The sequence below is a fragment of the Pleurodeles waltl genome, chromosome 9, assembly GCF_031143425.1.
Source record: "Pleurodeles waltl isolate 20211129_DDA chromosome 9, aPleWal1.hap1.20221129, whole genome shotgun sequence".
NCBI lineage: Eukaryota > Metazoa > Chordata > Amphibia > Caudata > Salamandridae > Pleurodeles > Pleurodeles waltl.
In genome coordinates, this window is record NC_090448.1 from 233,573,741 (window position 1) to 233,600,639 (window position 26,899).

Below are 26,899 nucleotides of genomic sequence, written 5' to 3' on the forward strand. Positions count from 1 at the left end.
GTCAGTTTTTTGGGTGAATTTTAGGCGGTGTTGTGTTGGTGACTCGTAATTAGCTTTGATGTTTGAGTCACTGGCCATATATACTGATTGCCAGTTTTGATCCAGGTGATTCAATCTCGGTTTGGAGGGAAGATAACCTTGAGATGCTAAACTGCTGGTTTTGCATTTTGTTCAAGTGGTCGATAATGTGAGTGTTTAGAAGTGACACTATACTGCTTTATTACTTTTTATTTTTGTATGGTGCCTCTCGTTATTGCTATTAATATTTGTTCAGATTTAAGTTCTTTCAGCTCCAAACTTTTTTCTGTTCTTGTCATGACCCAATACGTTATGAGGGTCAAAACGCCGTTGATACATTATTGGCTAATTGGGAAAGAAACAATGGTTGTAATAGGTCCCATCTTATGTTGACTAATAAATGTAAGACCCTTTGTCATTTTTTCTGTTTACACTGTATATAATCTGTATATGTATGTTTAGTGTAATATGTGGAGCACAAATTGTCTGTCTGTATGTTGTACTGTGACCTACTTTTTGTGGAAAATCATTACCTAATAATAATCTCAATTGTTTAGAATTTTCCTGAGAGCATTGTTTTTTTAATTTTATTTTTATTATAAATTTGTGATACATATGGACATTATCTCCTAGAACCGTTGTGGATTTTACATGGTTTGACTGCCCCTGGGTCAGTAGGGTTGCCCCTGTTACAGCCAGCTTTTACTAAGTTGGCACTTTCCTGCTCTTAGCCCTGTGTTCCTGCAGCCTGTCTCGCACCACTTGTCTGGAGTGGGTGACACCTGGTCTTCGTGTATGCCCTGTAGACAGCTGCACATAATGGGAGCTTAGGTGTGACTTTGTAGGCCCTAATGGGCTATCCTGATAGAATGGGAGGGAGGAGAGGAGCTGGCCACAGCCTCATACTTACATCTGAATGGGTTGTGTCCTCTCCTCATACAAAGGTATGCATACCCCCTTTTGGCGAGTCTCGAGCCAGGACAGGAAGGGAGGACCTCTGTGCCCTTCAGAGATTTCTTTAAAGTCTTCCCCACTCCGAAGGCACCATTGGGTATAAGAACTTGACCTGAGACCCTACCACTTCAGCACACCTCTGGATACCCTGATAGGAAGAAGGACTGCTCTTTTGCTATAAGGACTCCCACTCTGCTGGACTGCTACTCTGGAAAGCCTGCTGCCTGGCTGTGCTGACCTGCTGTCTGCGGCCCTCCTAGTCTGGGATTGAGGGACTGGACCTGCAACTCTCCAATCCAGAACCCAGAGTGACTGCAAGGGCCAGCTGACTGCTCTCCTGATCTGAAGTCTCACGGACATAAAAGACTTGCAACCAACCCAACACTGCAACAGGACTCTGCCAGCTATGAGCCTGACCAGCCAAGTGATGTCACCCCAGCCTTGGGCCCTTGGAGTTAGATATTTAGGTGTTGCACCAGCAGAACCACTGCATCTCTGCCGTTGCAGGAACAGAACCGGCACATCTTTGCTGTTGCATGGATAAAACCGATGCTTCGCATTCAGAACCAGCACTGCTGGGTTTCCCCTCTGCACAAGGTCCCTGCATCTTTGTCAACAGCCTCCACACCTCAGCCTGTCTCCGTGTTGCAGTCACTGTGCTCATCGGAATCAGCACATCGTCTCGATGTCGACGCAGCTGGCACCCACACGCGAACTCCATTGCATCTCAGCTCTGACACATCGCTACTGCTGCATGGGGAACGTCAACATATCTCCTTGACTGCTTGAGGGATGGGGTGGTAATCGAAGCATCTCCTTGATGGTGTGGTTCGGAACAAATGCATAGCTCCTGCACTAGGATTTAAAGTACTTTGGTTCAGTGGGCCCAACGGGGTCTTTGTAGCCCAGCTGTGCTCCATTGTGTTTGGCCTGAACTTTTGACTTTTCCCAGTCCGGTGCAACCAGGTAGCCCCGGTTGACGCTTTTTGCTTCTAAGTGCTTTTCTACAGTTTAGTCTTCAAGATTCACTACTCAAATTCTACTTATTGGAGTTTTGTCATTATGGCCTTGTGTTATTTATTAAATTAAGTTCTATTTTTCTAACCAGTTATATCTTTTTGTGTGTTGCTTTCAGTGTTTTACTCTTTGAAGCGTTGCACGTATACTTTACACATTGCCTCTCAAGTTTAGCCTGACTGCACTGTGCCAGGCTACCAGAGAGTAAGCACGGGTTAATTTAGGTTGGGTTTGTGACTTATCCTGACTAGGGTTGTGGTTTCTGCTTGATCAGGGTACATACCTCTGTCTACCAGAAACCCCATTTCTAGCCCAACAAGCATTGGCACCTCACAACTACTCTAACTATTGAGTCTTTTGTTGACTATGTTGCTGCCATTGACCCTGCATAGTGTTCGGTTGAGTTTTGTCTTAGTTTATGCTATACACATACTACATATGTTGCCAAAGTTAACACCTCCACCCTTGCAATCTAAAGAAGAGATACTTTCTTTGCCAGTGCTTGATTCATTAAAGTCCATTTTCCAAAAAATCCCTGTTCTCCATTACTGTTTGGAATCCTTCCCTCCCAGATTGTCTGAACCTCCTTGAACTTTGTTTATGTTGGACCTGGGCAGGCATAATCCACATTCAAATCCTTTTAATATACTGTTCCATCTCTGGAGACAAATCTGGATTGTGAAGTAGATCATCCCTGTTAGTTGGGCTGTGCTTGGAGGCTAGTGCTTTTTGGTATTTTACTTGGATGTCTCAGCTGTTAACTTGCCCTAATTGCTCTCTTTTCAGTTGATCTATATATTATTTAACTGACCTCTCCCTTCTTCAACTGACTAGCATGGCAGGATGAGACCCAGAGTTAGAAGCGCTGGATCTTTCCTGCTCTGTGAATCGGCACTCAGGCTCTGGGCTGTGCAATTGTCTTTACTGAACGAAAGTGTGTATAAGTGATTTTGGACTCATTGGTATAGTGGAGGTCTTGGTGGATCAGATCTAATGAAATGAGGACAGCCAGTTGCCTAATTCTGATGCTTATAAACTGGCCTTTTGGAGCCTCGAGGATAGGGCAGTTCCTACAGGTATATATTAATATGACTGACATCCCAAGGGATACTTTGATTAGGGCTTGATATTTTATTGCAAGCTACATTCACAACTGCTGTGTCCAAATTAAACATCACTCTTCTCCGTCATGCTGAAAGAAGGAGCGCAGGGACTTTTGCCACTGGTTAGCAGGAGTGAAGTGCACAGCGTACTAAAGTCGGCAAAAATATATCGAAAAATATCCAGGATTACCACACAGCAAAGGAAGATTTTCTACAACCACCCACTGTGACCCCTGAAATTTAAAGCCACAAAATCATCATACAGTATTCAAATGAAGGTTGGAGACGCAAGAGCTGTTTTATTTGTGCATCTGATCATTAGTCAAGCCTGAGAGACACTGAGATGATCATAGTGGGCAGGCATACATGCTCTCTTATGCATAAGGCCTACAAAATGAAATAGGAACCGTTTTTGCTATCAATACAGAGTTGATTGATTGGTAAATAATGAAAAAGAAGTATAAGTAGTGCAAAAGCACTTTCAAGCTGGACAGGCTGGTTGAACTTTGCTGCTTGGTTTTTCTCCAAACAACAACAAATAAAAAAATGAAAAAAGACTGGGGATGGGGAGGGGGGACTAGCCGGCAGTGGGTTGGTAGGGTGCAGCAGCAACAGGCAGCTGTGTGACAGCAATAGAAAACAGAAGAGAAGCAACATTCGAGGGAAAGGCTCATGAGTAAGAAAACCACTGTGAGGTGGAAGAAGCACGCAAAGGTGAACACAACACAGATGGAGCAGGGAGAAGGACACGGGCGAGAGAGAGCACCACGGAGTGCAGCAGAGGTGGGAAGAGAAGTACATTAAAGAAACAGCTGGAAAACAAAGGTGTGCTGATGGAGTGATTAACCAAAAAGAAAAAAGTAGTGTCAGAAGAGTAAGCAGCGTAAGAATGCAAGTAATCAGGCTATGCCCCAGAAGAAGATGAAGGAAACCCCCCACAAGGTAATGAATAGAAAGCAAGCAAGTGTGTGGCAATAAAGCCAAGCAATGGCAGGCAATGGGTGGATTCTAAGCACATTTAAGCTGACTATAGGTCTTTTTACTAACAGATACCTTGTGCTGTCTGATAGGTGAGACCTAAAAAAAAAGTAAGCCAAATTATGCAAAGTAATACAGAAATAAAATGTTGCTAGTGGGTCACACAAAGAAAAACAAAACTGGTTGAGACAAAAAAAGTATTTACTTTTTTTTTTAACATAGAAATAAATGTTCACTAATTTCCAGGATAAAAAAAATTATTTCCAAAGCTTGATCATGTTTAAAGTATGGTTGTGTTTAAAACAGCGGGAAGATGCAGTGTTGATCTGGCACAGCTGGGAGGGTGTCCATGATGCTGGAATCTCACAGCACTGATGGGGAAATGGTTCAAGGATGCTTTAATGGACTCCTACAGCACAGATGAGGCACTGACAGGAGGAGCCTCATACTGCTGGGTCCTACTGTCTTAATTGACTGACAAGGGCACTACTTAAGTATGATGATAGGTCCTGTACCAAGCAGGACACAGGTGGGGGAAGCTCACACTGACAGGTTCTATAAGAGGTACAGGTCTCTTGTGTTAAAAAGAAATAACACTGGTTTAGAGCACTGACAGAGGACTTCTGGAGGAAGTGCCTGTGGGGGGTGTGTTATAACTTTGAAGGAAAAGCACCGGAGGAAACTTGTGCTGTTGGTTTATTGTATAACCAGGCAAGTTCTGCAGGAGGAAGTTTAAATTTTTGCAGTCATGCAGCTCTGATACAGCAGTGGTGTAGGAATGTCAACACTGGCAGGAAACTGCAGAGATAAAGTTCATAGTAACAGGCCAATGCTTGGTGAAAGGTACACTGAGGCAGGGAATATCTGGGCATTGCTGGAAGAAATCTGACACACCTTGGTCCTGTAGCACTGACACTGCACTACTGGAGGTACTCACAGTGCTGGTGTCTGATGGCACTGTGTGCAGTAACACTGCAGTGAAATAGGGTACAGAAAGAAGGAAGCCTACACCAATAAGGCACTTACTGAGAGTCCCATGCGTGACTCCCAACTAATAGTCACTCCTCCCAAGAAAAGCATGCATTCCTAAAAAAAAAGTCTAACATCATTAACTCCAAGAATGTGGATATTGGGATAGTGCAGACATTCAACCTATCAAGTGTATGTTGGCACTATTAAAGCAACTCAGAAATACCTCCAACTTTAGGCATATTTCCCTTTTTTTTTTTATGTGTTTGATTTACCTTGTTTAAACTTGGTCCCTACAAATAGTTTGGTTTAAACCAATCGATGGCTGGAATCTGGCTTATTTGTGTTTAAGTTGTTGAGGGGGACACAAAATGTCTGTGATGAATAAAAACAATCCTATTTCTCCTTTGGAATGGGCAGAGTGCAATGCTCTAAGTATGTCTTACGAGGAGTGAAATTGTCACCCTCTAAAGAATAATCTTGTAGATGTGTTTTTCAGCGTATTTTTTTATTTTAAAGGCTTAGAAAGACGTAGGCTAATGTTGCAGACAGCTACAGGTCCTTGGCAAAGAGAGAAACTCCGGAAACAAAGAATTTCTGATACCATTTATTCCAAAATGTAACCTGAAAACACTCAGCCAGTCCCCTTCAGGGCAGCACCTAGAAGATTATGGAACAACAGCTCTCCCAATCTCAGCACAGCTCTAAGGTACATTTTCAATAGAAGAGTTCCTATGGTTCTGCCCAAAAAAGGTCATAATAGCTTTCAATATGCTTGAGATTTGAAACTCATCTCTTACATTTCAGACACTATGTTACTTTTGCTATAACCTAATTATTTGGGGTCTTTCATCTGAATCTATACTGTACAAGTGGAGTATCTCAGAATCAAGAACGGAATCATACCCAGCAGCATTTTCGAAACACTAAAGAAATGTGTACCATTAGGCATAATTGTATAGGTATTTATTTTACAGTTTATGGAATTTGTAAAGCACTCCGACATCACTGGCTTGGTCTGCACAAAATAACATTGCAAAAATAAAACATAAACTAACAATACTTCTGACAGGCCCCTGACACGAAAAGAAAAATTGGAAGGGAGATCATATCCTGAAGGCTCTGGTTTGAAGGATGTCAAACCATCATGGCACTGTTGACGTAGTGTGCAAAATATTGGGCACAGACACTGCGCTGCTGAGAGGCCACTTTGATAGTGCACCGCAAAGGCAAAGCCTACACTCGAAAGGACACTACTGCTAAAGGAGCTCACTATGGCAGAGTAATTCTGGGAAAAATACAATACACTGTTAGGGCACTGTGGGTGGGTTATTACAGTGCAGGCCAAAGAAGCAAGGAATCATGCCTTGACATGGCCCAAATGGGCAAGAGCTCACAGTGTCACAACAGAGCATGGACGCCACAGGCACTGGATAGGAAGACTCCTTTTGTGGGAAGATGGCACCAGTAACCACGAGAATGTTGTTTTAATCAAAACATCTGTGCAAAATATGTGTTTTATCCATGAAGTGCCAATCTGCCTGCATTATAAGTGAAGGAAAATGAAATTAAGGGATACTTCTGCAAATTCTAGTACCCTATTTGTCAATACATGCTCATTTGCAGTATGTCACCTTCTTTTCAATTATATTCACGCTTCTAAAAGCCACATGCCTCTACAAACTGTATACAGTCCACAGTGTTTGCAGACCTGCAGGATCCTCCTAAACGTAGTTACCCTTCATTCACTTTTATGGATTACCCTCTTAAATATCAAACTCACAAGCAACAGTTTTAAAGTATGAAGTATCTTCAGAAGAGCAATCCGAGTGCTACAACTGTATAGTGACACTTTATATATTCTGGGATGCTGCCGCATGCGAGACAGACCCAGATAAAAAGAACAGCATTCAAATACCTCTTTACACTTTCAGCCAACAGTGAGTATTATACAAGTAGGCTTTTCCATCAACATTGAAATTGCATCAAAGTTATCAAGTTTTTATTGGGTGCTAAAGAATTCTTTAGGGGGCATTTTGAAAAGACATTCTGTATCATATGGGGCAACTGTTGTTAATGTATCAGTAAAAAGTTCACAGAGTTGCAATAACAAGTCATGTTATCGTTTCTTTTCATCTGCAATTTCAGACAGAGGTACCAGGACACATGAACCTGGACAAGTTCTCCAGAATTTAGGATTTCATTTACAAATGAATATACTCTGGCACTTTTCAAATTCAGCAGGCCTTAGACTACAAATCACAAAAATGCTCATTGTTGATAAATGAAAGCCAGGGACTGGATAATTTAATACCCTGTGTCATTTACTGGATGACTATATTTCTAGTGCATTTTAGTATTTAAAAAAAGTCAGCTGCTTTCTAAAGCCCTATACAGATTAGCAGGTTTAAGCCCTTATTTGATGTAATTCCATAAAAGTCCTTTTTGGATGGAGCTTTTGTGCCCTAGATGTCTCATTTCCTCATCTAGATGTAAAGTAGTTCCGAGACAGTCCCTGTGAAGCACAAGTAAGAGAAAATTGAAAAGTAAGGAATCCACAACTCTGGTACAGCTGCTGCAATTTAAAATTACGGTAAAGCATACCATTTTTTTCCTATATTTAGAAATAATTAATCGTGTCTGTGACAATCACAGAATAATAAGTAGGCAAAGACGTTTTAAGGCATGGGCAAAGTGGGCGATTGCCCATGGTCCCCCGCTTCCAAGGGGGACCTACTAATGTGATCTTTCACTCACTCTGTCTCACCTTTGTCCATTCCTTAACCAGAACCTCTATTTGTCAACCTCTCTCTCGGACTCTCTCTACCCAGTGGCATTTTAATGATTGTGGGTCCCTGACCAAGACATACGTTAGCTGATTTTCTTTGAAAGTTTGAGTATGTATAATCCAATATTGCTTTGTGTCATGCAGGCCTGAATTCGCAGAGAACCTGTAATAAAATCGAAAGTTGTTCCAAAAAGGGGACCCAAACATATATCCCACCTCAGACCTAAAAAAAATCCTTAAGCAGACACTGTAAGCAGGTACTAATTATACTTGTGTTGCAATATTCACCTGGGGCTTCGTATAGGTTTGCAAGACACCGTAGAGTATTTTCCGGCAGTAGGCTACACCGTGGAGGACTGTGTATCTGTTCTGACAATATACGGAAAACATTTTGATGTTAAGTGCGAACACTGCTTAAAATGGAATACAGAAGAACTGGAACTCACTATCAGGAGTACCTTTCCTTGCTCTGAGAGAAGTGCTGATTCTCTTCAGTTTAAATGGATTTCAGAAGTGCTGAAAAGCGCAGATGCTCTCCCTTTCAAAAGAAAGAAGTGCAGGGACTCATTACCTGTACATTTAAAGCAGTGGGTGTGAGTGAGCTCTTGCCTTGTCTTCTCTCATGGAGGATGAGAAGTGAGAAATATGCGCACAAAATACAACTGAAATTGACAGTTAGTCATAATGACAAACGCCATGAATTTAAAACAAGGGCATGCAGGTGTTTCGGGTAAATAGAATAGGGTTGGCGATTTCCAGGATGTTTTTCAGACCCGTTACAATTACGAGCCCACCTCTGGGCATCTTACCCTTGAACTTCTGAGCACACCTGCTGCAATTACCTTTGTTCTCCCATACGTGCGTCAGAAAAATGCCCTCGGCCCTGGCTCGTGCCAGACTACCTGTGAGGGAAGCAGCCGCGTGCGTTTCCTCGCCCAAGGCTGTTCGCGCAGGAAGCAGTCTGCTCTAACATTTCGCAAGCAGACGCCTATATTCGAGGCTAAAGGGATAACGCTGCTTCAGTTTTCATTGCTATGTCTGTCACTCGTGGCCCATATGTGCCTCGTGTTGGGAGCAGCCAGGCTTTGCCTGTTTACAGCTGCCGGGGGGGGGGGGGGGGGAGCCTGCGCAGAAAGCCCTCACGGCCGTACCGGCCCAAGGCTGCAGGAACAGTAACCGCCTCCCCCACGCTTGATAAGCCGCGCACCGCCCCGGGCAGGCCCAGCCTCCTCGAACGGGCACCTCCCACTCTCTAAGCCCCCGTGCGCCTCCCAGCTTCCTGCCCCTACCCTGGTCCTGACGTCGCTCTAATAGCGGCAAAAGGCGGGTATTTTCTTTTCCAGAGGGAGACTCGTCCTCTGTAGGCACAGCTTTGAAAACAATACAGTGACTCCCGGCCTGCTCCTACGAGCCCCAGGAACAACCTCTGCAAGCAAAGGGACAAGTGCAACGTGCGGCAGCTTCCATCTATATTCCGCCTCCTGTACCAGGCTCGGCTACGGCTCTCCTTAGTCTGTACAGGGCTCCTATGATTCGAGGATAGCGGGTTTGGGGAGTTGATTGCTTCTGCAGGTGGTCGAGGGGCTCCCGGGCTCTGCGCGTCTCGGTCACGGTGAGCAGCATGGCCCAGCCACGCAGCGCGCCACATCGCTGTCTTCCACTGTACCTGCTTCCGCTACTCTCACTGGCACTGGCCTCCAAGCTGAACATCCCCAAGGTGCTGCTACCCTACGCCCGGGGTACGAGAATCAACTTCACGCTGGAGGCCACGGAGGGCTGCTATCGATGGTGAGTGTGGGGTTTAAGGGCCGGGAGGGCACGGCGAGGTGACAGGAAGCAGAGCATGTCTGCAGCAGGAGCGTGAATCTGCCGCCAGTCTGCACTGTGTGTGCCCGAGGCACAGCTCAGAGTTACAGTCGCTAAAGCACATTATGGTCTCTCCCACGTGCACACAACTGATCTCAGGTACGTGCATCGCTCCCAGACCAGTGCGTAATGCATTTAACGGATGCAGAGCTACGAACCACGTGTTCAGCTGTGTTAGACACCGCAGACCTCGATAGAACAGTTCTGTAATGTTTCCAAAGATCTCCGACACAGGAAACCTTAAAACACTGAGGCATGTATCGCAAACGCATGGAAAGGCTTATGGTCTAAATGAGTTGTGTACAGAAAACAATAAGAAACATTAAGGCAGACAGGCATGAGACTGAGAAGACTGCACTCAGAAATAGAACGTTTGTAGAGGGTGGAAGGCGAGGAGAAGGTCACTTTGAAGAAAAAAAATGACAGGAATCATGCAGAAGTAAGCCAAGGTCATTTTTTTCAGGCAGGGGTTTAGAGTAAAGTGAAAGAAGGGTTTCCAGGAAAGCCAGCAATCTGAGGATATAAGTAGTAGAAAGAAACAATTTTATATACTTAGTGCTTCATGTTCGGACAGACAACTTAAACATGCAAGTCCGAGTGTAAAGATTATTTAAATATTTAAACATTAACAGCCCTAGTCTGCTATGTGCCAAGCGTAGGGCAGCACTTTAAAACACAGCTTGGAGTAACCCAGTGTCTACATGGCAAAAGGGGAGGTGGCGAAGATGTTTTCTTAAAGTAAAAATCTCATTTAAGTATCTTCCCTCGCTATTATGCATGTATTCGCAGAAGGCCTGGTACCGCGTCAGAAGCGTAACACACCATACAAATGAAACTGCATGGCAGTGATGTAGAAAGAGAAACTACAAATCCGAGATTGCTGTATGTTCCATATTACTTGGGCCACTTTAAAGCTATGAAGGCTGCTGAATTAGCCACTTATACTCTCCTTTATCATGCATTTGTGCAGTTAGACCACATACATCACCAACATGTGATAGAATATCTCGTACACCGGGGGTGGTTGAATATGTGATATTCTTTGTGCATGGTAGTTGTGAAGTTAGTCCTTGGGGTTATGTATGCCAAGTCTTCGCTTTACTTACGCTTGTGGCAATGTGTCAAAAAAGCTGTGCATTTTAAGCCATGTTGTCTGTCATCTGTGCACCAGGAGTTCCCCAATCATGTTGTCTGAAGGCACAGTGTCAGTCCGTGAGGACCCAAGGCACGAGGGTCTGAAGTAGTACATAAGTTGTTTATTGGGCCTGTCCGGTTGTTCCGAGCAATTGGTGTACCGTAGAGTGAGGCATGGTGTGCTGTCTGTGTTGTGTGCTTCTCAGTGATCACCCTTGGTGTCTCTGGGCATTGGGACTGACAGGTAAATAAATGGTTTAGTTTGCAACAGTTTCGATGGCCCGGTTTTTCAGCAGAGACCTCCTAAAGAGCTGGTTGGTCAATATGCTTAATTAACTGACATTCTTTTAGGCGGGTCATACTGATGACTTTTCAACAAAAGGCAGCTCTTGCAGCACAGGGAGAGAGATAAATGATAAAATGTTGTCTTACAAAAATATCTCCCACAAGCCCAAATCATCTAGCGCTTCAACCGTCCTGTCAGCGACGCAGAACACCAGCGTGGCTGCTGTACTGCTTAGCTAAAAGTTACTAGCGTAGCGGGGAGTCTAGGGGCATAGAGTGGAGAAGTGTGTCGTGGAGTGGCATAGAATGGTGCAGTGTGCCGTACAATGGAGTACCATAGAGTAAAGTGATGTAATTGGAGTAGAGTGGCGTGTTGTACAGTGGAGGCATGTAGAATGTTGCACAGTGGGTTGGCATAGAGTGTTGCATAGTGATGAACAGTGGAGTAGATTGTTGTGCAGTGGCATGGTGGTGTAGAACGAGCATTGTAGAGGGGAATTGCTTAGTGGCACAGAGTGGAGAAGAGTGTTGTGGAGTGACATAGAATCTAGTGGAGTGACATAGGGTGTACAGTTGATTGGTGTAGACTGTCCTAGAGAGAAGATAGTCTTTTGTGGAGTTTAGAGGAGTGGCTTAAACTGGCGTATCCATGGTGTGGTAGTGCACTGCCGATGCAAACAACACGCTTTCAATTAAAATGACCATTATATTTGCACAAACAGTTTTATTGCTAAAACTATTGAGTGCACAAACTGTATTGATTTGTTTTGATTGTACTAAAATATTTGTTTTACCACATAGAATAACAAAAATGTGCTTTATTTGTGCTTTCCCAATGCTGGTATATTCTGAAATATTTGCACTGTTTATTTACAGACATTTAAATTTTGTTGTGTGCTAGAAAAAAATAAAACTTCCAACCCCCTTGTATCCAGCAAGATTGTCATATAAATCCTTTCGCTTTGAAGTCAAGTAATGAAAAGTAAACAGCGAGCTCCCTTAGAAGACCAAGCCTGACATTTGACCTCTGTCTTTGAATGCACAACAAATGTGACAAGATAAGAATACAGTTTAAAGGCCTGTTTTTACAGAAAGTGAGTACTCGTGGAAGAATACAAGGAGCAGTGGCAAACAGGCTATGCTCAATGAGAGTGACAAAGACATTCTGGACAGAATAAAACAAATAATGCCAGCAAATAGAAAGCAAGCAAATGTGAGTTACAAACCTCAAAGCCAGTGGGAAGTAATGGCTGGAGTCCATTTCCAGGGAAGCTTTCAGAAGTCACCAAGAAGTCTTTTTAGCAACCAGACAGCTGTGCTGCCTGATAGGCTTTGACCTAAACAGACACTGCAGTTTGCCAGTCACATTCATTTGTTCAACTAACATTCATTGCAGAGAGTGTTTTTTGCATAAAAGGTATAATTGTGACTTTTTATCAGGTGCCTGAGGATGGCTCCTGTATGTGTCCTGGCAGTAGAGGCAGGAAATCCCTCCAGCACCCAAGGGTGTGTAGTGTGATTTTTTTCTTTGTTTTTTTTTCTTGTCTTGTCCGTATTGACGATCTGCGTGCTTATGTCATTGCAGAGAAAATGAAAGTGAAATTAACTAATCAGTTCATTTCACCTTTACTACATCAGTGCTCAGGGGCATATCTCAGACCCCTGGGCACAGATACAGACAGGACAGATATCATTGGTAAGGGGACAATTTGCCCTTTCCAATGGTACCTTTCCCTAGTGAAACCCTGCTTGGGGATCACCGTAGGAGGGTGAACCCCAATCGGGGATCCACCCACTTGAACACCAGGGGCTAGTTTTTGAGGGGGGAGCTGCCAGCTCGCAATTGGCTGGGTCCCGCCACCACTGGGGGCAGATTGAAGGTTAATAGTTCCAATCTGAAAGCCCACTAGAAACCAGGGATTTTTATAGGTGCATACGTGTGTGGGGGCTAACCACACAGACATCAGGACTAGACTCCACCCCAAAAAAGACCCAAGCAGTCTTTCTGCACAACCGTTGGGGGCAGATAGTTTTTTTTTTTTTTCAATCCACCCTCTGGCAGTGGACATGAAGCAGACTAGACGACCTGGTAGTGGGCCTTGAGGGGTTTGCTTCCCTTTTGCAATCAGCCAGTGCCCCCTCCCTCCCCTGGTCCAGAAGTCTTTCTGTGCCCAGAGGGCATATTGGGGGCAATCACCTCCAATCTGTTGTTGGGAGGCAGAGAGCTCATTAGACACCAGTTTTTTTTTTTTTAAATTGATCAATTGAGTCATGGTTTCCTGTTCACGCTTCTGCCCATCCCTCAAATGACCACAGAGGTCTTTCTAGCTCCCTGGGGTGGGGTGGGAGGGGGTGGGGGCGGGGAGGAGTTGGCTGATAAGAGGTTTTTATATCTGCCCACCTGGGTGGCGGGGTGGGGAATTGGGGGGCACAAAGAACCCATGAGACACCAGGGAGGTTTTTGTTTTATTGCTGCAGGTCGTAGGAACAGCTCACCCAGTCATCACACTGTACCCTGTGCTTCAGTGACATAAACTTCAAGAAATCTGAGATCCATAAAATGCATACTATGGTGCCTTCCTCTACCTGTCTCAATAAACGTCTTACCCCGTTTGTGTGGCTGGTCCTAGCGTCCGTGATACACAATGCCCCAAAACGCAATGTGGGGAATTCATCAATAGTTAGTTCCGGTGTTTGGACCTGGGCTCTGTGGCCACACAGGGAGCCCACCAAACCCAGACATTCCCTAAAAACTAGACATCTGGGGTAGTCAAGGGTGGGGTGCCTCGTGTGAATCCTACAACATTTTCCTACTACAATGCTGTGCTAGTTTCAAACTTTGACTTAAATCACACTTTTTTTTCTTGTATTTTTATGAGGTAAACTTCTGGCACCCTGAGGGATCCATAACATTCCTATCCCCAGTCCTCCTCTCACTTTTCCCAATAAAAATGCTACCCCACTTGTATGGCTGGGCTGACAAGTACACATCAAACCAGAGTCAATGCGAGTTGTAATATGTTTTCCTCACAAGAATGTGAGACAAATATGTACTTTAGTTAAACTTTGAGGTTTGCAAGGAATTCTGGGTAGGACGATCTAGTAGAAGACACATAGGTCACCCATTTGGATCATCTAGGTGCCTAGTTTTCAATGTATGAGTTTGCTAGGTTTCCCTTGATACCGACTGAGCTGGAGTGCAAAATCTACAGCTGGCCACATTAGAAAAAGGGATCAGTGCCCATTGGAAACATGTGGTATGCCCCAATTGCGTTTTGGGGCCTTTCCTGTCGCAGACATTAGCCCTACCTGCACAAGTGAGATATCGTAATTTTTTTTTAATATATTTTTTATCAGGAGACATTTGCAAATACAGCACAGTAGAATATTAATTACCAATTGTGTTTCTCTGCATTTGTGCCTTCCAAATGTAAGTCAGTGTGTCAGAAAAAAATACATTTTGAAAAATGTCATCTGAATCACATGCTAATATAGGGGCACACAACCTCAGACATATACAAATAACCATTGCTCCTAAACTACATATTTGATGTCTATTTTAGAAATGCATACATTTCCTTGATACACATTTTTTCACTCTGTATTTTACCATATACTTTTATCTATACCCTGTACACAATGAGAAACCATTGTAAGGTGCAATTCAGTTATTGGCTGTGGGTACCTTGTTTTTGGAAAACCCACAAACCCTATATATCCGCACGACCAGAAGGGTGAAGCGGACATACTGTCGTATCGCTTTTGTAAATCGGCCATGATGACAAGAAGTTACAAACGAAAATGTTTTCACAAATAGCCATTTTTCCTACTAGTTTTCAATATTTATTTTTAATCCACTGGTAATTTATTTGAGAAAATTTCAAGGGAGCTACACAAATGACCCCTTGTTGAACTCAGAATTGTGTCTAGTTTTCAGAAATCTAGCTTTCCAGGATCACCCAGGTGTCTACCACAAACTGGAAGTAGGCTGAGAGCACAAACAATAGGAAAAACAGACTGCCTCTGAAAAATGCCAAATTTGTGGTGATAAAATACTTTTTTTTTTAAATTCAGCTCTACTTATTCATGAAAGCTTAAAAAAATAGCGACATTAGTACACCAAACCATTTGTTGGTGCCATTTTTCAGGAAAAAAGTCACATTTTTGTGGAGCACTTTTTTCCTAGCCCCCCCACCCCTCCCCCCCCCCCCCCAAATACTTTTGACCATTTTCTCAGTTCCCTCCAGGGAAACTCACAAACCCTTGGTAGCTTTGGAATCCCCAGGTTGTTGAGGGGGAAAAAGAAATATGAATTTGGTGTGGATATTTTATATGGACGCTTAAACATGATCTATCCCAAATAGCCAAAAGAGGGCTTAGCATTCTTGGGATTAGGGGTTGGGGCACCCAGCAGCAAAAGTGATAATTTATGTCTGGAGAATCTATTTTTATTTTTCATGTTTACAAAGATGCTTTTTCTTTCACATAAAAGAGAAATGCTCCAAGGAATTAAGTGATTGGTAGGAAATGTGATGGGGTGACCATATATTATAAGAAATGATGTACACCCTGCTGAACATGAAAAGGATACTGCAAAGTCACCTCGGAGTTCCTTAATTTTTATAAAGGACTCGTCCTTCGGCCTTACTCCTCTACATGGTCAAGGAACTCCTGGGTGACCTGTCACTTATAATGTGCGGGGGGAGTACTTTATCCCTTATGTGTGTGTGTGTGTGTGTGTGTGTGTGTGTGTGTAATATACATACATACATACACACACACGTATTATTCTTAAGGGGTCATGAATAGTAAAAAGGAGTAGGTGAGTTCTCAATACACTGTACGTGTAGGAATGCACATTGTGGCACTTGGTATTGAGAGGAAGTTTGTGAGAAGTACTGTGATGAATAGAAGGTTAATCCTTATTTTCAAAAAATGCTATGATCTTGCAAGTTTCAGTAATTTGAAAAGTAGGGAGGAGTAGGTGATCTTTCAGTACATTGTAGTATGCATACTTGTTACTGTAGGAAGGAGCATTACTGGAGATGTTTATCAGTCTGTCCTTACCCATTGGTTTGGTAACAGTTGTGAGTAGCGTTCATTCTCTTCCCACACCCTAGTATGCACAGTCATCATCAAATAGAGGGGTGTTAGCGGGGAGAAAAGCCACCATCATCCAAGAGGTGGGTCTTAGCAGAGAAGCTAGTCTCTCCCCACACTTCCTATTACTTCTACCCCTCATCTGAGAGAGGTCTGAAAGGAGAGGCCAGTCCACCCACTCACCCTACTGCGCACATCCGTCATCTGAGAAAGTGGTCTGAAAGGTGAGGCCTGCTCACCCACACCCCCTACATCGCACACCTGTTATCTGAGTGAGAGGTACGAAAGTGAGTTCAGTCCATCCGCACACTCTACTAGGCACACCCTTCATCTGATAGAGAGATCTGACAGGAGAGAGGGAGTTGCTCCCCACACACCACTATACACAGATGTCATCTGAGAGAGAGGTCCGATAGGAGAGGCCAGTCTCTCCATCCACTGCTACACACACCTGTCATCTGACAGAGGTCTGAAAGGGGAGGCCAGTCCATGCTCACACCCCTCTCTGAGAGAGAGGTCTGAAAGTAGAAGTTAGTCCGTTCACACACTCTTTATATAAAAAAAGAAATAAAAAAACATCAGGGGTGTGGAATTCCTATAGATCTACGCCCAGGACATATATTGTTCAAGGTCAGCAAGTTTTTCTTATTTATTTTGCCCTTGGGACAAGTGGTCCCAACTCCCAGCAGCACAAACTTTGGCTGCCAGTTTAATGGCAAGGGACCTGTCTGCAGTTGAGGTAATGCTTGCATCCATGTGTTAATGCTGTTTGAACCTTTATTTATGGTTCATTAATGCAAAGCCTTTATTATTAGGATGAGCGCTTTAAATAAATGTGGTAAGCTCGGACTGCACAACTTACAGTGGTTCCAGTTAAAAAAAAAGAAAAATGTACACCCACGTTTGGAAAGTTTTTTTAATTTATTTTTTTTACAATACGAGGCTACCTATAATGCCCCCAGATTGCCCTCTGCTTGGATGCAAATGTTTGTAGAAGCTTGTAATCAAGATTGATGACTTGCTTTCAAAATAAAATGTTCAGATAAAGAATGCATCTAGGAAAAAAAGATTTTGCAAAATTCTTGCAAAATTTTATACCAATTTTTGAAGCATCATTTAGTAAAATACTTTGATGTATGCTAGTATTTCCAAAAAATATTCAAAATGAAAAACCAGAGTAACCTGTTTTAATAAGATTATGTGAAACATGCCAATAAACAGGCATTGGCAAACCCAACCGATTCGAAAATGGTGGTCAGTATTTTGGTTTTTGTCAATGCGTGTCTTGTTTGGACATGACTTTCGTAAAACTTTGTTGTGGGAGCTGGCAGGCCCTCACCATTGTAACAAGCATTGGCAAAAGCAAAAAAAAAGAAAAAAAGTTTTGCTTTTTCTCAAAAAGCACACATTGCCACATTAGTTCTAGGCACTGAACAAACCTACTCTGTGTGCCAATATGCGCTTTGTAATAGGGCGGAGTATTATCTATCACTCAAAGTAAAGCCAGACAATAGACGGATAGAGAGAGAAATATAATCTTAATGAAAACAAAAGGTCTTGGTTAACGTCAGGCTTGATTTGGGGGCCCAATTCTTACGAAAGTCACAAAATTGCACCCATGTTATAGGACTTTGCATTAGTGCAGAATTATCTCTTTCATGAATTCACAAGGATTTACAGAAAAAGACTGGGAAATCATACTCCTAGAAACTATTTGTGAACTGTATCTTAGCTTGAGAAAACGTGTACATGCAGATTTGCTTATACAAAAGTCTATTGATTGTTTACAAGTTAATTTTCCCTCCAACACTTTTTCCCCCAACCCTGGAAGAACTTTTACTTCTGGTTTTGTCAGGAGTAAATTTCAAGTCTTTCTCAGTATGGGAAAGATTAGAGAAACACTGGTAAAAATCCTTAAAACATGCTTAAGGTTTGCACAGACTCAAAGGCATTCCAACCCTGGAACTATTGCTTACTGCTTTGTCCAGCCGTAGTATATAGATCGCCAGAAAGGTGGCAAGATAAGGAAACTGCTAGTATTCATGCTCTACTATAGTATTAAACCTGGCATAATCAGAGGCTATTATCAGAGCTCTTATATAGTGAGACTGCTGCCATAATTTGTTGCCGCACTACATGGCACCAAAGGGACAAGTAGATTTTCTTTACAGGTCACTTAGATTTATGAAACAACCTGACCCATGGACAAGTAGATATTGTATTAAATTCCACACCCCTGTAAGTAAATATGCAACCATCTTTTATTAACCATTCTATCATAGATTAGCATTAAATAACTGAAAACATGATAATAGATTACAATGAAATATAGAAGTCTACGATCTTACGAGTGTCCCACAAACCTTATGCAAGAGTAGTGGCATCTCAAAAATAGATTGCTGGTAACACGTCTCAATGCGAGTGTTAGAAGAACCGAGCAAATACACAATCTCTACTCAAATATTGCAACATCATTATGTTTAACACTCACACATTTTTTAGAAATATTTAGCAAACTGCGAATCATAGCCTTTTATGGTACAATAAAATGCATTCCTTTTCAAAATCATCTGTACACAACATGTACTGTGCAGTCATTCTACCATACATACTCTCACAAAATGAATTAATTTCCTTAAAAAAAAACAAAAAACTAGATATTCACGATAAGAAAACAAAGATTAAAGTTATAGTTATGTGAATTTCTCAGTGACAGCGTTAATATTTTGAACTATATAAACCACAGAAATTCAGAACTTATACTTAGCAGCACTAACTAACTCGTGCCATTCCCATGCACTGTTTATGACCTTGCATATGACTTCACTCAAGAAATGTTTTTTGACATCACTGACATCTCAAATGATGTAATTGATGACATCTCTGATGACCTCATCCAAGCTTTTTTGTACACATTCTTTTATAAACGGGTATACCTTTAGAGCTATGAAATTAAGTGCAAAATAGATCAGAAGAATATGAATTGTCTTTATTGCTGTTGTACATACAAGCACCATAGGTAAAGCAAGCTTGTGTTATTTGCAACATTAACCCAATACTATACACTTCAGGGGAAGCCTATTTCGCATTAACTACTAACCACAGATAGAGGGGTAAACTATCCTGCACATGGTGTTCACTCTGTAGATAACTGTTCATGGAAAACCAAGTTCCTCCAGGTACCCGAGCCCTGTTACATAATAATGCCCTACTACGGACAGTCTTTACCTGTATCAGACCCCTGACAGTCACTGACCTTACATTGAGAAATTAAGCAGATATGAGTAGAAAAGTGGGTACTGTTAACACTTTTTATATAGAGTTTACTCTCTACTACACTGTAGACAGTGAAACTCTGAGAAATATACCACAAAGTATTAAAAAATATCTACTAAGCACAGTATACACTCTGTGAAAACCTTGCCCACAAAGCGCATTTTCACTTTAATAACCAAGGGCTGAAGGTGGTAATGATCACACTACCTGCAGCCTTCATACTGTGGTAAAAACTTTACAGATAGCCTATCTGAAGCAAAACAAGCATGTGTACATTGGTTAGTGCCTGGTGCACAGAGTCCGCTATGTTAAGTAATTGTTATACTGAGACAATGCTGTCTAATATGTCAAGGTTGCTTACAATATTACAATACTTGGTATGCAGAACCTTTGCTCTGCTAGAAATTCTTTCTTTAGTACCAAAAAAATTGTGTGGAACTTAATGACCACAAGCCAGTTGTCACCTGCACACAGAGTTAAACCTCAGTTCAAGGATTGATAACATGTTCAATACCTCTACACAGCTATGGTTCAGTAGGAGGACATACATTTTGTAAACACTTATACAGATAGCTGCACCCAAGCTGTACAAAATTAGGTAGAAAAGTAACGTGGTAGTTAACCACCACTATATAAACTATAAAACAAACTGACTCACTCATTTGGTGATGTCATCAATTATGTCATTTGAGATGTCATAAATTATATCATAGAACATGTCATGAGTAATGCCGTATGCAAGTTCATAAGCAGTGCGTGGTGGGGTGCAAGTTATAGTTGGCGCTGCTAACTAGAAGAGGTGAATTTCAGTTTTTTGGTTATTCTCAAAACGTTAATGTTGTGACTGACATTCACCTAACTATAATGGTACTTTGACCTATGTTTTTATATCTCTCTCTCTCTCTCTATATATATATATATATATATATTTATAGTTACCTTGGGGACTGAGTTATAGTTGCTATAATGGTACTTTTGACCTTTAATTCTATTTCCTAACTTTAACATCCCTGTATCCTTTTTTTTTTTTTTTTTTTTTTTTTTTAAATGTAAAGTAATTTTCATTACTATACATTAATCCAATGACCGAAGGCTGTGTGCGACTGGCGTTGGCTGTAGGGCCTAGCCTGTCCCTGCAGCCAACCCCTATAATCACCCAGCCATAAATTTCTATGGAGATATATATATAGATCTATGTCTACTTTGTAGATGGCTCTGCCAGTTTTATCTGTGGCCCAGTATGTGCCAGTATGTCCCCTCCTAAACTTCACTTCTGGAGAGACCACTGGAAGGAGGAGGAACTGCAGCATTGTTGTTGTCCTACACAATACAGCTTTAAAACCCCCTGTTTGCATTCAGCTAGTTAAGACGAAGGGATGCCAACACCCACTGTGAAGCAGCCTACCTAAGCCATTGTTTCTCTTTTACTGTGAATGCTGCATTTTCCCCTATCACAAGTGCACATCTGCCTAAAAAGAAGTGTATTTCCGTGCAGGAGCTATTGTGCCAATACTTTACTTTGTCAGTGTTTTTTTGTTTCTGTTCTTTAACCTTTTATTTATTGTTTTAGGCACCATCGGATGTTTAAGCAACTTCTTCAGGTTACAATATTTCCAAGCCAATAGTATATTTTCTTTGCATCATTAGGAATTACATTTTTATGTGGGATTCAAATTTTTGTGTACATTTTGCTGAATTTTAGCCCAATGAAAAATGTGCACCAATCCAAAAATAAACCTTGCATCTTTTTGTCCTTTTGTTCAGTTAGTGTACATCATCAAATGCAAACATTATGCTGTTTTCAGCATTTGCAAAGCACGTTCGACCAATAGTATGGCATCAGTGTGTTATTAATCTGGGTACCATTTTCGCTCAGATTTGGGATTTCCAGAGATACACTATGTACAGTGGTTTGGTTTTTATAGTTGGTAAGGATTTGTTAAATGCCCAGTTGGGTAATCAATCCTGTCTGAAATGCGGCAGTAAACTGAGTCTGATCCCACTGCAGCTAAGTGTAATGAACAAGCATCTGCAACGCAATGGGTCTTTCGTTTGCTCGAGTTAGAGCTAGTAGCATTGTAATGTCCTAACTGGACTTTTCTTGCCGCATAAATTGAAAAGTAAAACAGTTGACATAAGCAAGCCAATTCAAAGCGCCATGGCTGCCATGAGCATAAGCGAGAAGGAGAGACACAAAAGGAAAAAGAATTTTACTTGCAGTTAAACGTGCATTTATCCATGTAGCAGGATTGGTGGCCAAGGCAGTAACAAAATTGCCCCAAAGAGGGACACACATAAAGCATTTACCAATGATAGCAAAAGAGTTTTGAAAGGCAAGCCCATGAATTAGTGATAGGCGCGCAGTGGGCGTGGTTAAAAGCCCACAGATAGATTACAACAAGTCAGAGCACTTGCACGCTCGACCTAAAAAGGTGCTGTGTGTTGAGCCTTGTAGGGTCGAGGATGCTGTTGAATGTCCGATGATAGCCAATTACAGCCTTCCAGAAATCCATTGGATGGATAGTTTTGTCTATTGCGCACTTATTCGGTTGTGTGTTATAGATTTGGGTGATGATGGATAATTTTAGCCTGCTATGCTCAAAGGCGTTCGATTAGCTGTAGAGGAAAGTAGGAGCTGAAGAAGGAAGGAACATATTAGATCAGGAGAAAGAAAGAAAGGGGATTAGAAAATGAGTGTGTGATTGGGTGCACAAATGTCTGGTGACAGAAACTATCCCTGTCTGCAAATTAAAAAGTAATGTTAAAAAGATTTTAGCCCTGTAAGAATCTCAGGCGTACGCATAGAACCAGATTGTTCGGGGGCTCTTTTTGGGGTCAGAGGAATGGATGAGGGGCCCATCGGAGGCAGAGAAGCACATGCCAGCATATACCACATACTTGTCACTCTTATTATGACTATCTGAATACTGATAAAGAAACTAACAACAGAAGCAGCTCATTCTTCAGAACTAGCATTGCGTCAACCCCTTGTCTAAACAACGTATGCCATACTCAAATGACAAGTGCATTGCCATCAAGTACTTCATTGAAGAATTAACAAAGCAAACATGCTTCTCCTCTGACACTCGCTCCTCCTTGTTGCATGGTCATTCTTTTGAACTACTGTCTCTGCAAGACCTCACCAACATCCTTAACTCCCTCAAAACCACCATCTTGGCCTCATACTTCATCAAAGCCCTCTCTGGAGAATTTCTCTCACTCATATCTACTCATGGTAGTTAACTGTTTCCTCACTCAAAATGGGCCAGATAATCTCTTTCCTGAAGAAACCCACACTAGACCCTAATGACCTTGCCACCAATCAATCCGTCACTTGTCTACTTTTCTGTCATTGATAAAAACAATCTGTGCACAATGTCAAGATCATATCAACACCAGCAATCTCTTGTACGACTCTTAGTCAGGCTTCTGGATACTCTTCAGCATGGAGATGCCTACTTTGTGCATTGTAAATCTTGACCACAGATAAAAGATGACTCCTTTGTCCTTGTATTTTCTGGCCTCTTATCTGCCTTTGACACTGCTGATCCTCCCACCCTCATCAGCACCCTGAGGTCTTGAATGTGATTAATGGGAATCTTCTTTCACTGGTTCTAGGCCTGCCTATCCAACTGACACCAGTCAGCGCACATTGGCACATCAGTTCCCTGATGATCTCAATCACATATGGTGTTCCCTGTAGTTCCATCTTGGCCCTTTTCATGCTGTACATGGAGCCCCTTGGTGCTTTATTCATAGATAACAAGATCAAAAATCACCAATGCGTTGATGACCCACAACTGTATTTTATGGTCTTATCTAGACATCCTCTGCCTCACACTGTTTGCATTTCTCCTAGTCCTTGATGTCCAGCACCTACTTGAAGCTTAACCACACCAAAACAAATAACAATGGTTTCAAACGTAGTTCAAAGACATGAACCTGAACTGTTTGGAATCCAAACTATCATCCTGTGCCAAGTCTTTCCAATTCAATCTGGTCCTCGACCAAACCACCGAGAAACACATTGGAAAGACAAACTAATTCAACTTTTTATAACAGTTCTCTTTACTAAAGAATGTCAGAAACTGACTTCAAAACTGCTTTTCAAGCCCTCGGACACCAGCATTTGGGTGGCAGTACCCTACTCCAAAAGCTTTCAGACTCCAGTGGTGCCCCTTAAATGATATTCAGCAAGCAGCACCATGCCTCATCAGAGGCCTGAAGAAATATAACCACCTTCTCCCACCCTGAAATCCACCAGGTCCCTCACCCCGTCAGCCTGCATCATCTTCAAAACTAGCTGCATTCACTAGAATGGCATCCCAAACTCCACCTGTCACTATCTGGACAGCAAGTTCATCTTCTCCCTTGGTTCTGGGCACACTGCCAGCCAAGACACCATCAGTCTTGAGGGGAAGAAGTGCAAGAATGTGAGAACAAAGTAACAATACTTCTCCATCTGTGCACACAGAATATGGAACATCTTTGTACGCATCAAGACGGCCCTAGCCCTCCTCCAACCTTGGAAGAGCTGAAGCTACCTCTTTCAATAACAGTACCTCATTCATGTTCTGATAACAGTTAATTTTCTCTCTTCAAAGCCAGCCAGCCCTTCAGTCACATGTTAACTTTGATTTTGCCTTGCACCCTTAACAGCATTCCGCTGCCTTTCAGCTATGTGTGTGCATCATAAATACCATATATACACACAAGCAAACTTATTGCTTCATTTTTGCTTTTTTTACATATTTGATGTATATTGTCACAGGGTGTTAAGGCAGCTGTATGGTGGGATGTTAGTGCTGTGCAAAACACAAACGGTTTAGTTATTGTTGATCTATGACCAAGCTGACATTGCTATGTAGATATCAATTGGTACAATGGTAACGGGTCTCGGGTTGGCCTCTCATTGGATAAGCTAGGCTAACAGGGTGTTTTGGGTTTTCTACCAGAGTTGTGTAGTCCTTTGTTTTTTAATTTTTACTCTGGTCACCATTATGTGGTTGATAGCCTTGACTTGCTAATGACTGGCCCAAGTTGGCAGGTGGTGTTAAGGGTGGTTCTTAGGAAATATATTGGGGCTGCACAGAATATACTTGTGTATGGGATACCAGCTCTTCAAAAATGTGACCACTTAAGAGATCTCTTGGTATTGTTAATTGAACAAACATTTTTTGTTTCACAGACACAGGCTTTATGGCATCTCATGAAGTCACACTGTTTTTATTGTGCCTCTTTAAGAAAGTTGAGCGTTTTTTTTTTTTTTTTTTTTTTTTAGGGGGTCATTTACCTCCAAACACAAGACTAGTTTGTCATGTCCTGCCTGGTGCGTCTAATTAGAATATCCCATGTTACTTTCTGAATCAGGATGCAGAGAAGGTCTTCTTTTTGTATTATGGACTCTTCACTTTCAGATGTTTACAGTGAGACTGTTTTGATTTTATTGACATGACCAGGCCTTCGTTGAAGCCCAACCCTTCCTTGCCTCTCCATTTAACCCTCTCTTTTTGTGGCCATCTGAGATGATGGCGTTTATACCCCAAACTTTAAATTGTATCTGGCAGGAGTTAGAATTTCCCCTTGTTCTTGCTGCCCTTCAATCTTATTCTCATCAATCTTAGTAGAAGTGATCTAAAGTACTCAAGTGGACACATAACCTGGCAGCACGAGGGCATGATAGCATAACGTCCAATGGATAAGAGCACAGCTCAAAGCAATAATAAAATCTTAGCGTTTTATAACTTTTGTAACAATTTGAATCAGTGCCGCTAACTGGTTACAATGTGTCCTTCACAGTCTGAAGGGGAGATGAAAAGCAGTCCAAGGCTTCCAGTACTTGCAATTTGTTGATGGTCCAGTCATAGAAGGTCTTTATGGGAACGTTCTAACTTGCATCCTCCATGGGTTGACCAGGTTGTGGCCACATGTGGGAATTTTGCATTTTCACAAGCAAAATGTAGAAGTATGCACATTGCTGATACTTTAAGTTAAATGGAAGCAGTGGCAAAAAATAAGTGATATTTTCTACATTAGTTGTCTCTGTAATTTTTTCAAAGGATTATCGTCCTTAACCCCTTAGCTGCTGGGCCTCTCCTTCCCCCCCACCCCACTGCAGAGCCCTTTTTTGTCTATTTGTATTTGGTGTAGCTCACGCTTAGGCCCCCATATCGTTTTGTCCACATAAGCTATCCATACCAATTTTGTGTCCCCCCCCCCCCCCCAAATTTCCGGGGAATTCTACAGGCACTCAGTTTGTGGGTTCCCCCAGAGGAGAATGAGCAATTAGTCGAAACTCAGCTAAAATGTGGGATCTTGTTGGGGGGGGGGGGGATTAATGCTGCAGAAGAAAGCATCTGTTTTTTTTCCATGCAAATGGGGTCAACAAAGGGGTTGCAGTGCTAAAATCACCATCTTCCCAGCCTTCAGGGACAGTCAGATTTTAAATCAGAATACTATATTTTTAAACAGAGTTTTGGCATTTTACTCGGACATACCCCATTTTTACTCATTTTCTATTGTGCTTTCAGCCTCCTTCCAGTTAGTGACAGAAATAAGTGTGAAACGAATAGTGAATCCCGGATGGCTAAACATTTCTGAAAAGAAGACAACATTCTGAATTCAGCAAGGGGTCATTACTACAGAAAGTAACAGTTGAAATAAAAAAAATATTGTAATTGAGTTGGAAAAAAACAGCCATTTCTGAATGTTTTCTTCTGTAACTTTTTCCAGCTGTGGCAGATTGTTGAAAGCAATATCTGCTGGACCTTCTAGTTGTGGGGATATATGGGGCTTGGAGGTTCATTAACAACCCAAGGAACCCAGAGACAGTAAATAAGCTGCATCTTGCAATGGGTTTTTATTGTATACCTGGTATACAGCAATTCATTTGACAAAATAAGAGTGAAAAATAGGTATCAGGGAAAACTATCTATTTCTGAGATGGGCACAAGATATGGAGTTTAGAAGCAGTGGTTATTTGCACGTCTCTGAATTTGAGGGTATCCATACTAGCATGTGAATTACAGGACATTTCTCAAAATGACTTCTTTCTTACACTCCTCTTACATTTGGAAGCCACAGATGTAGAGAGAGACAATCTGCAATAACACGCGTTCTTCTATTCTGTGCTCCCCCAAGTCTCCCGATTAAAAATGGTACCTCACTTGTGTGGGTAGGCCTAGTCCCTGTGACAGGAAACGCCCCAAAACGCAACGTGGTCATTTTTTTCCAATGAAAACTGGTGCGTTTTTTGAAAAGTGCCTAGCTGCGGATATTGGGCTGTATCTCAGCCAACGCTTATGGAAATGTTAGCAATGGGGTCTTTGGTTGACAGTCAGGTTACCTCCTGTTCAGGCAAGGACCCTCACTCTAGTCAGGGTAAAAGAGAATCACCCTCAGCTAACCCCTG

At 42.1% G+C, this 26,899-nt stretch overlaps 1 protein-coding gene across 1 annotated transcript in view; it reads left to right on the forward strand.

Moving 5' to 3' along the window:
• The first annotated feature begins 8,969 nt into the window (after window positions 1–8,969).
• NUP210 (nucleoporin 210) overlaps window positions 8,970–26,899 on the forward strand; it is a 462,103-nt gene continuing 444,173 nt past the window's right edge. Inside the window, exon 1 of the mRNA XM_069206618.1 lies at window positions 8,970–9,615. Within this exon, the coding sequence (XP_069062719.1) occupies window positions 9,449–9,615 (167 nt within the window). The 5' untranslated portion in view covers window positions 8,970–9,448. The remainder of the gene's footprint in view (window positions 9,616–26,899) is intronic.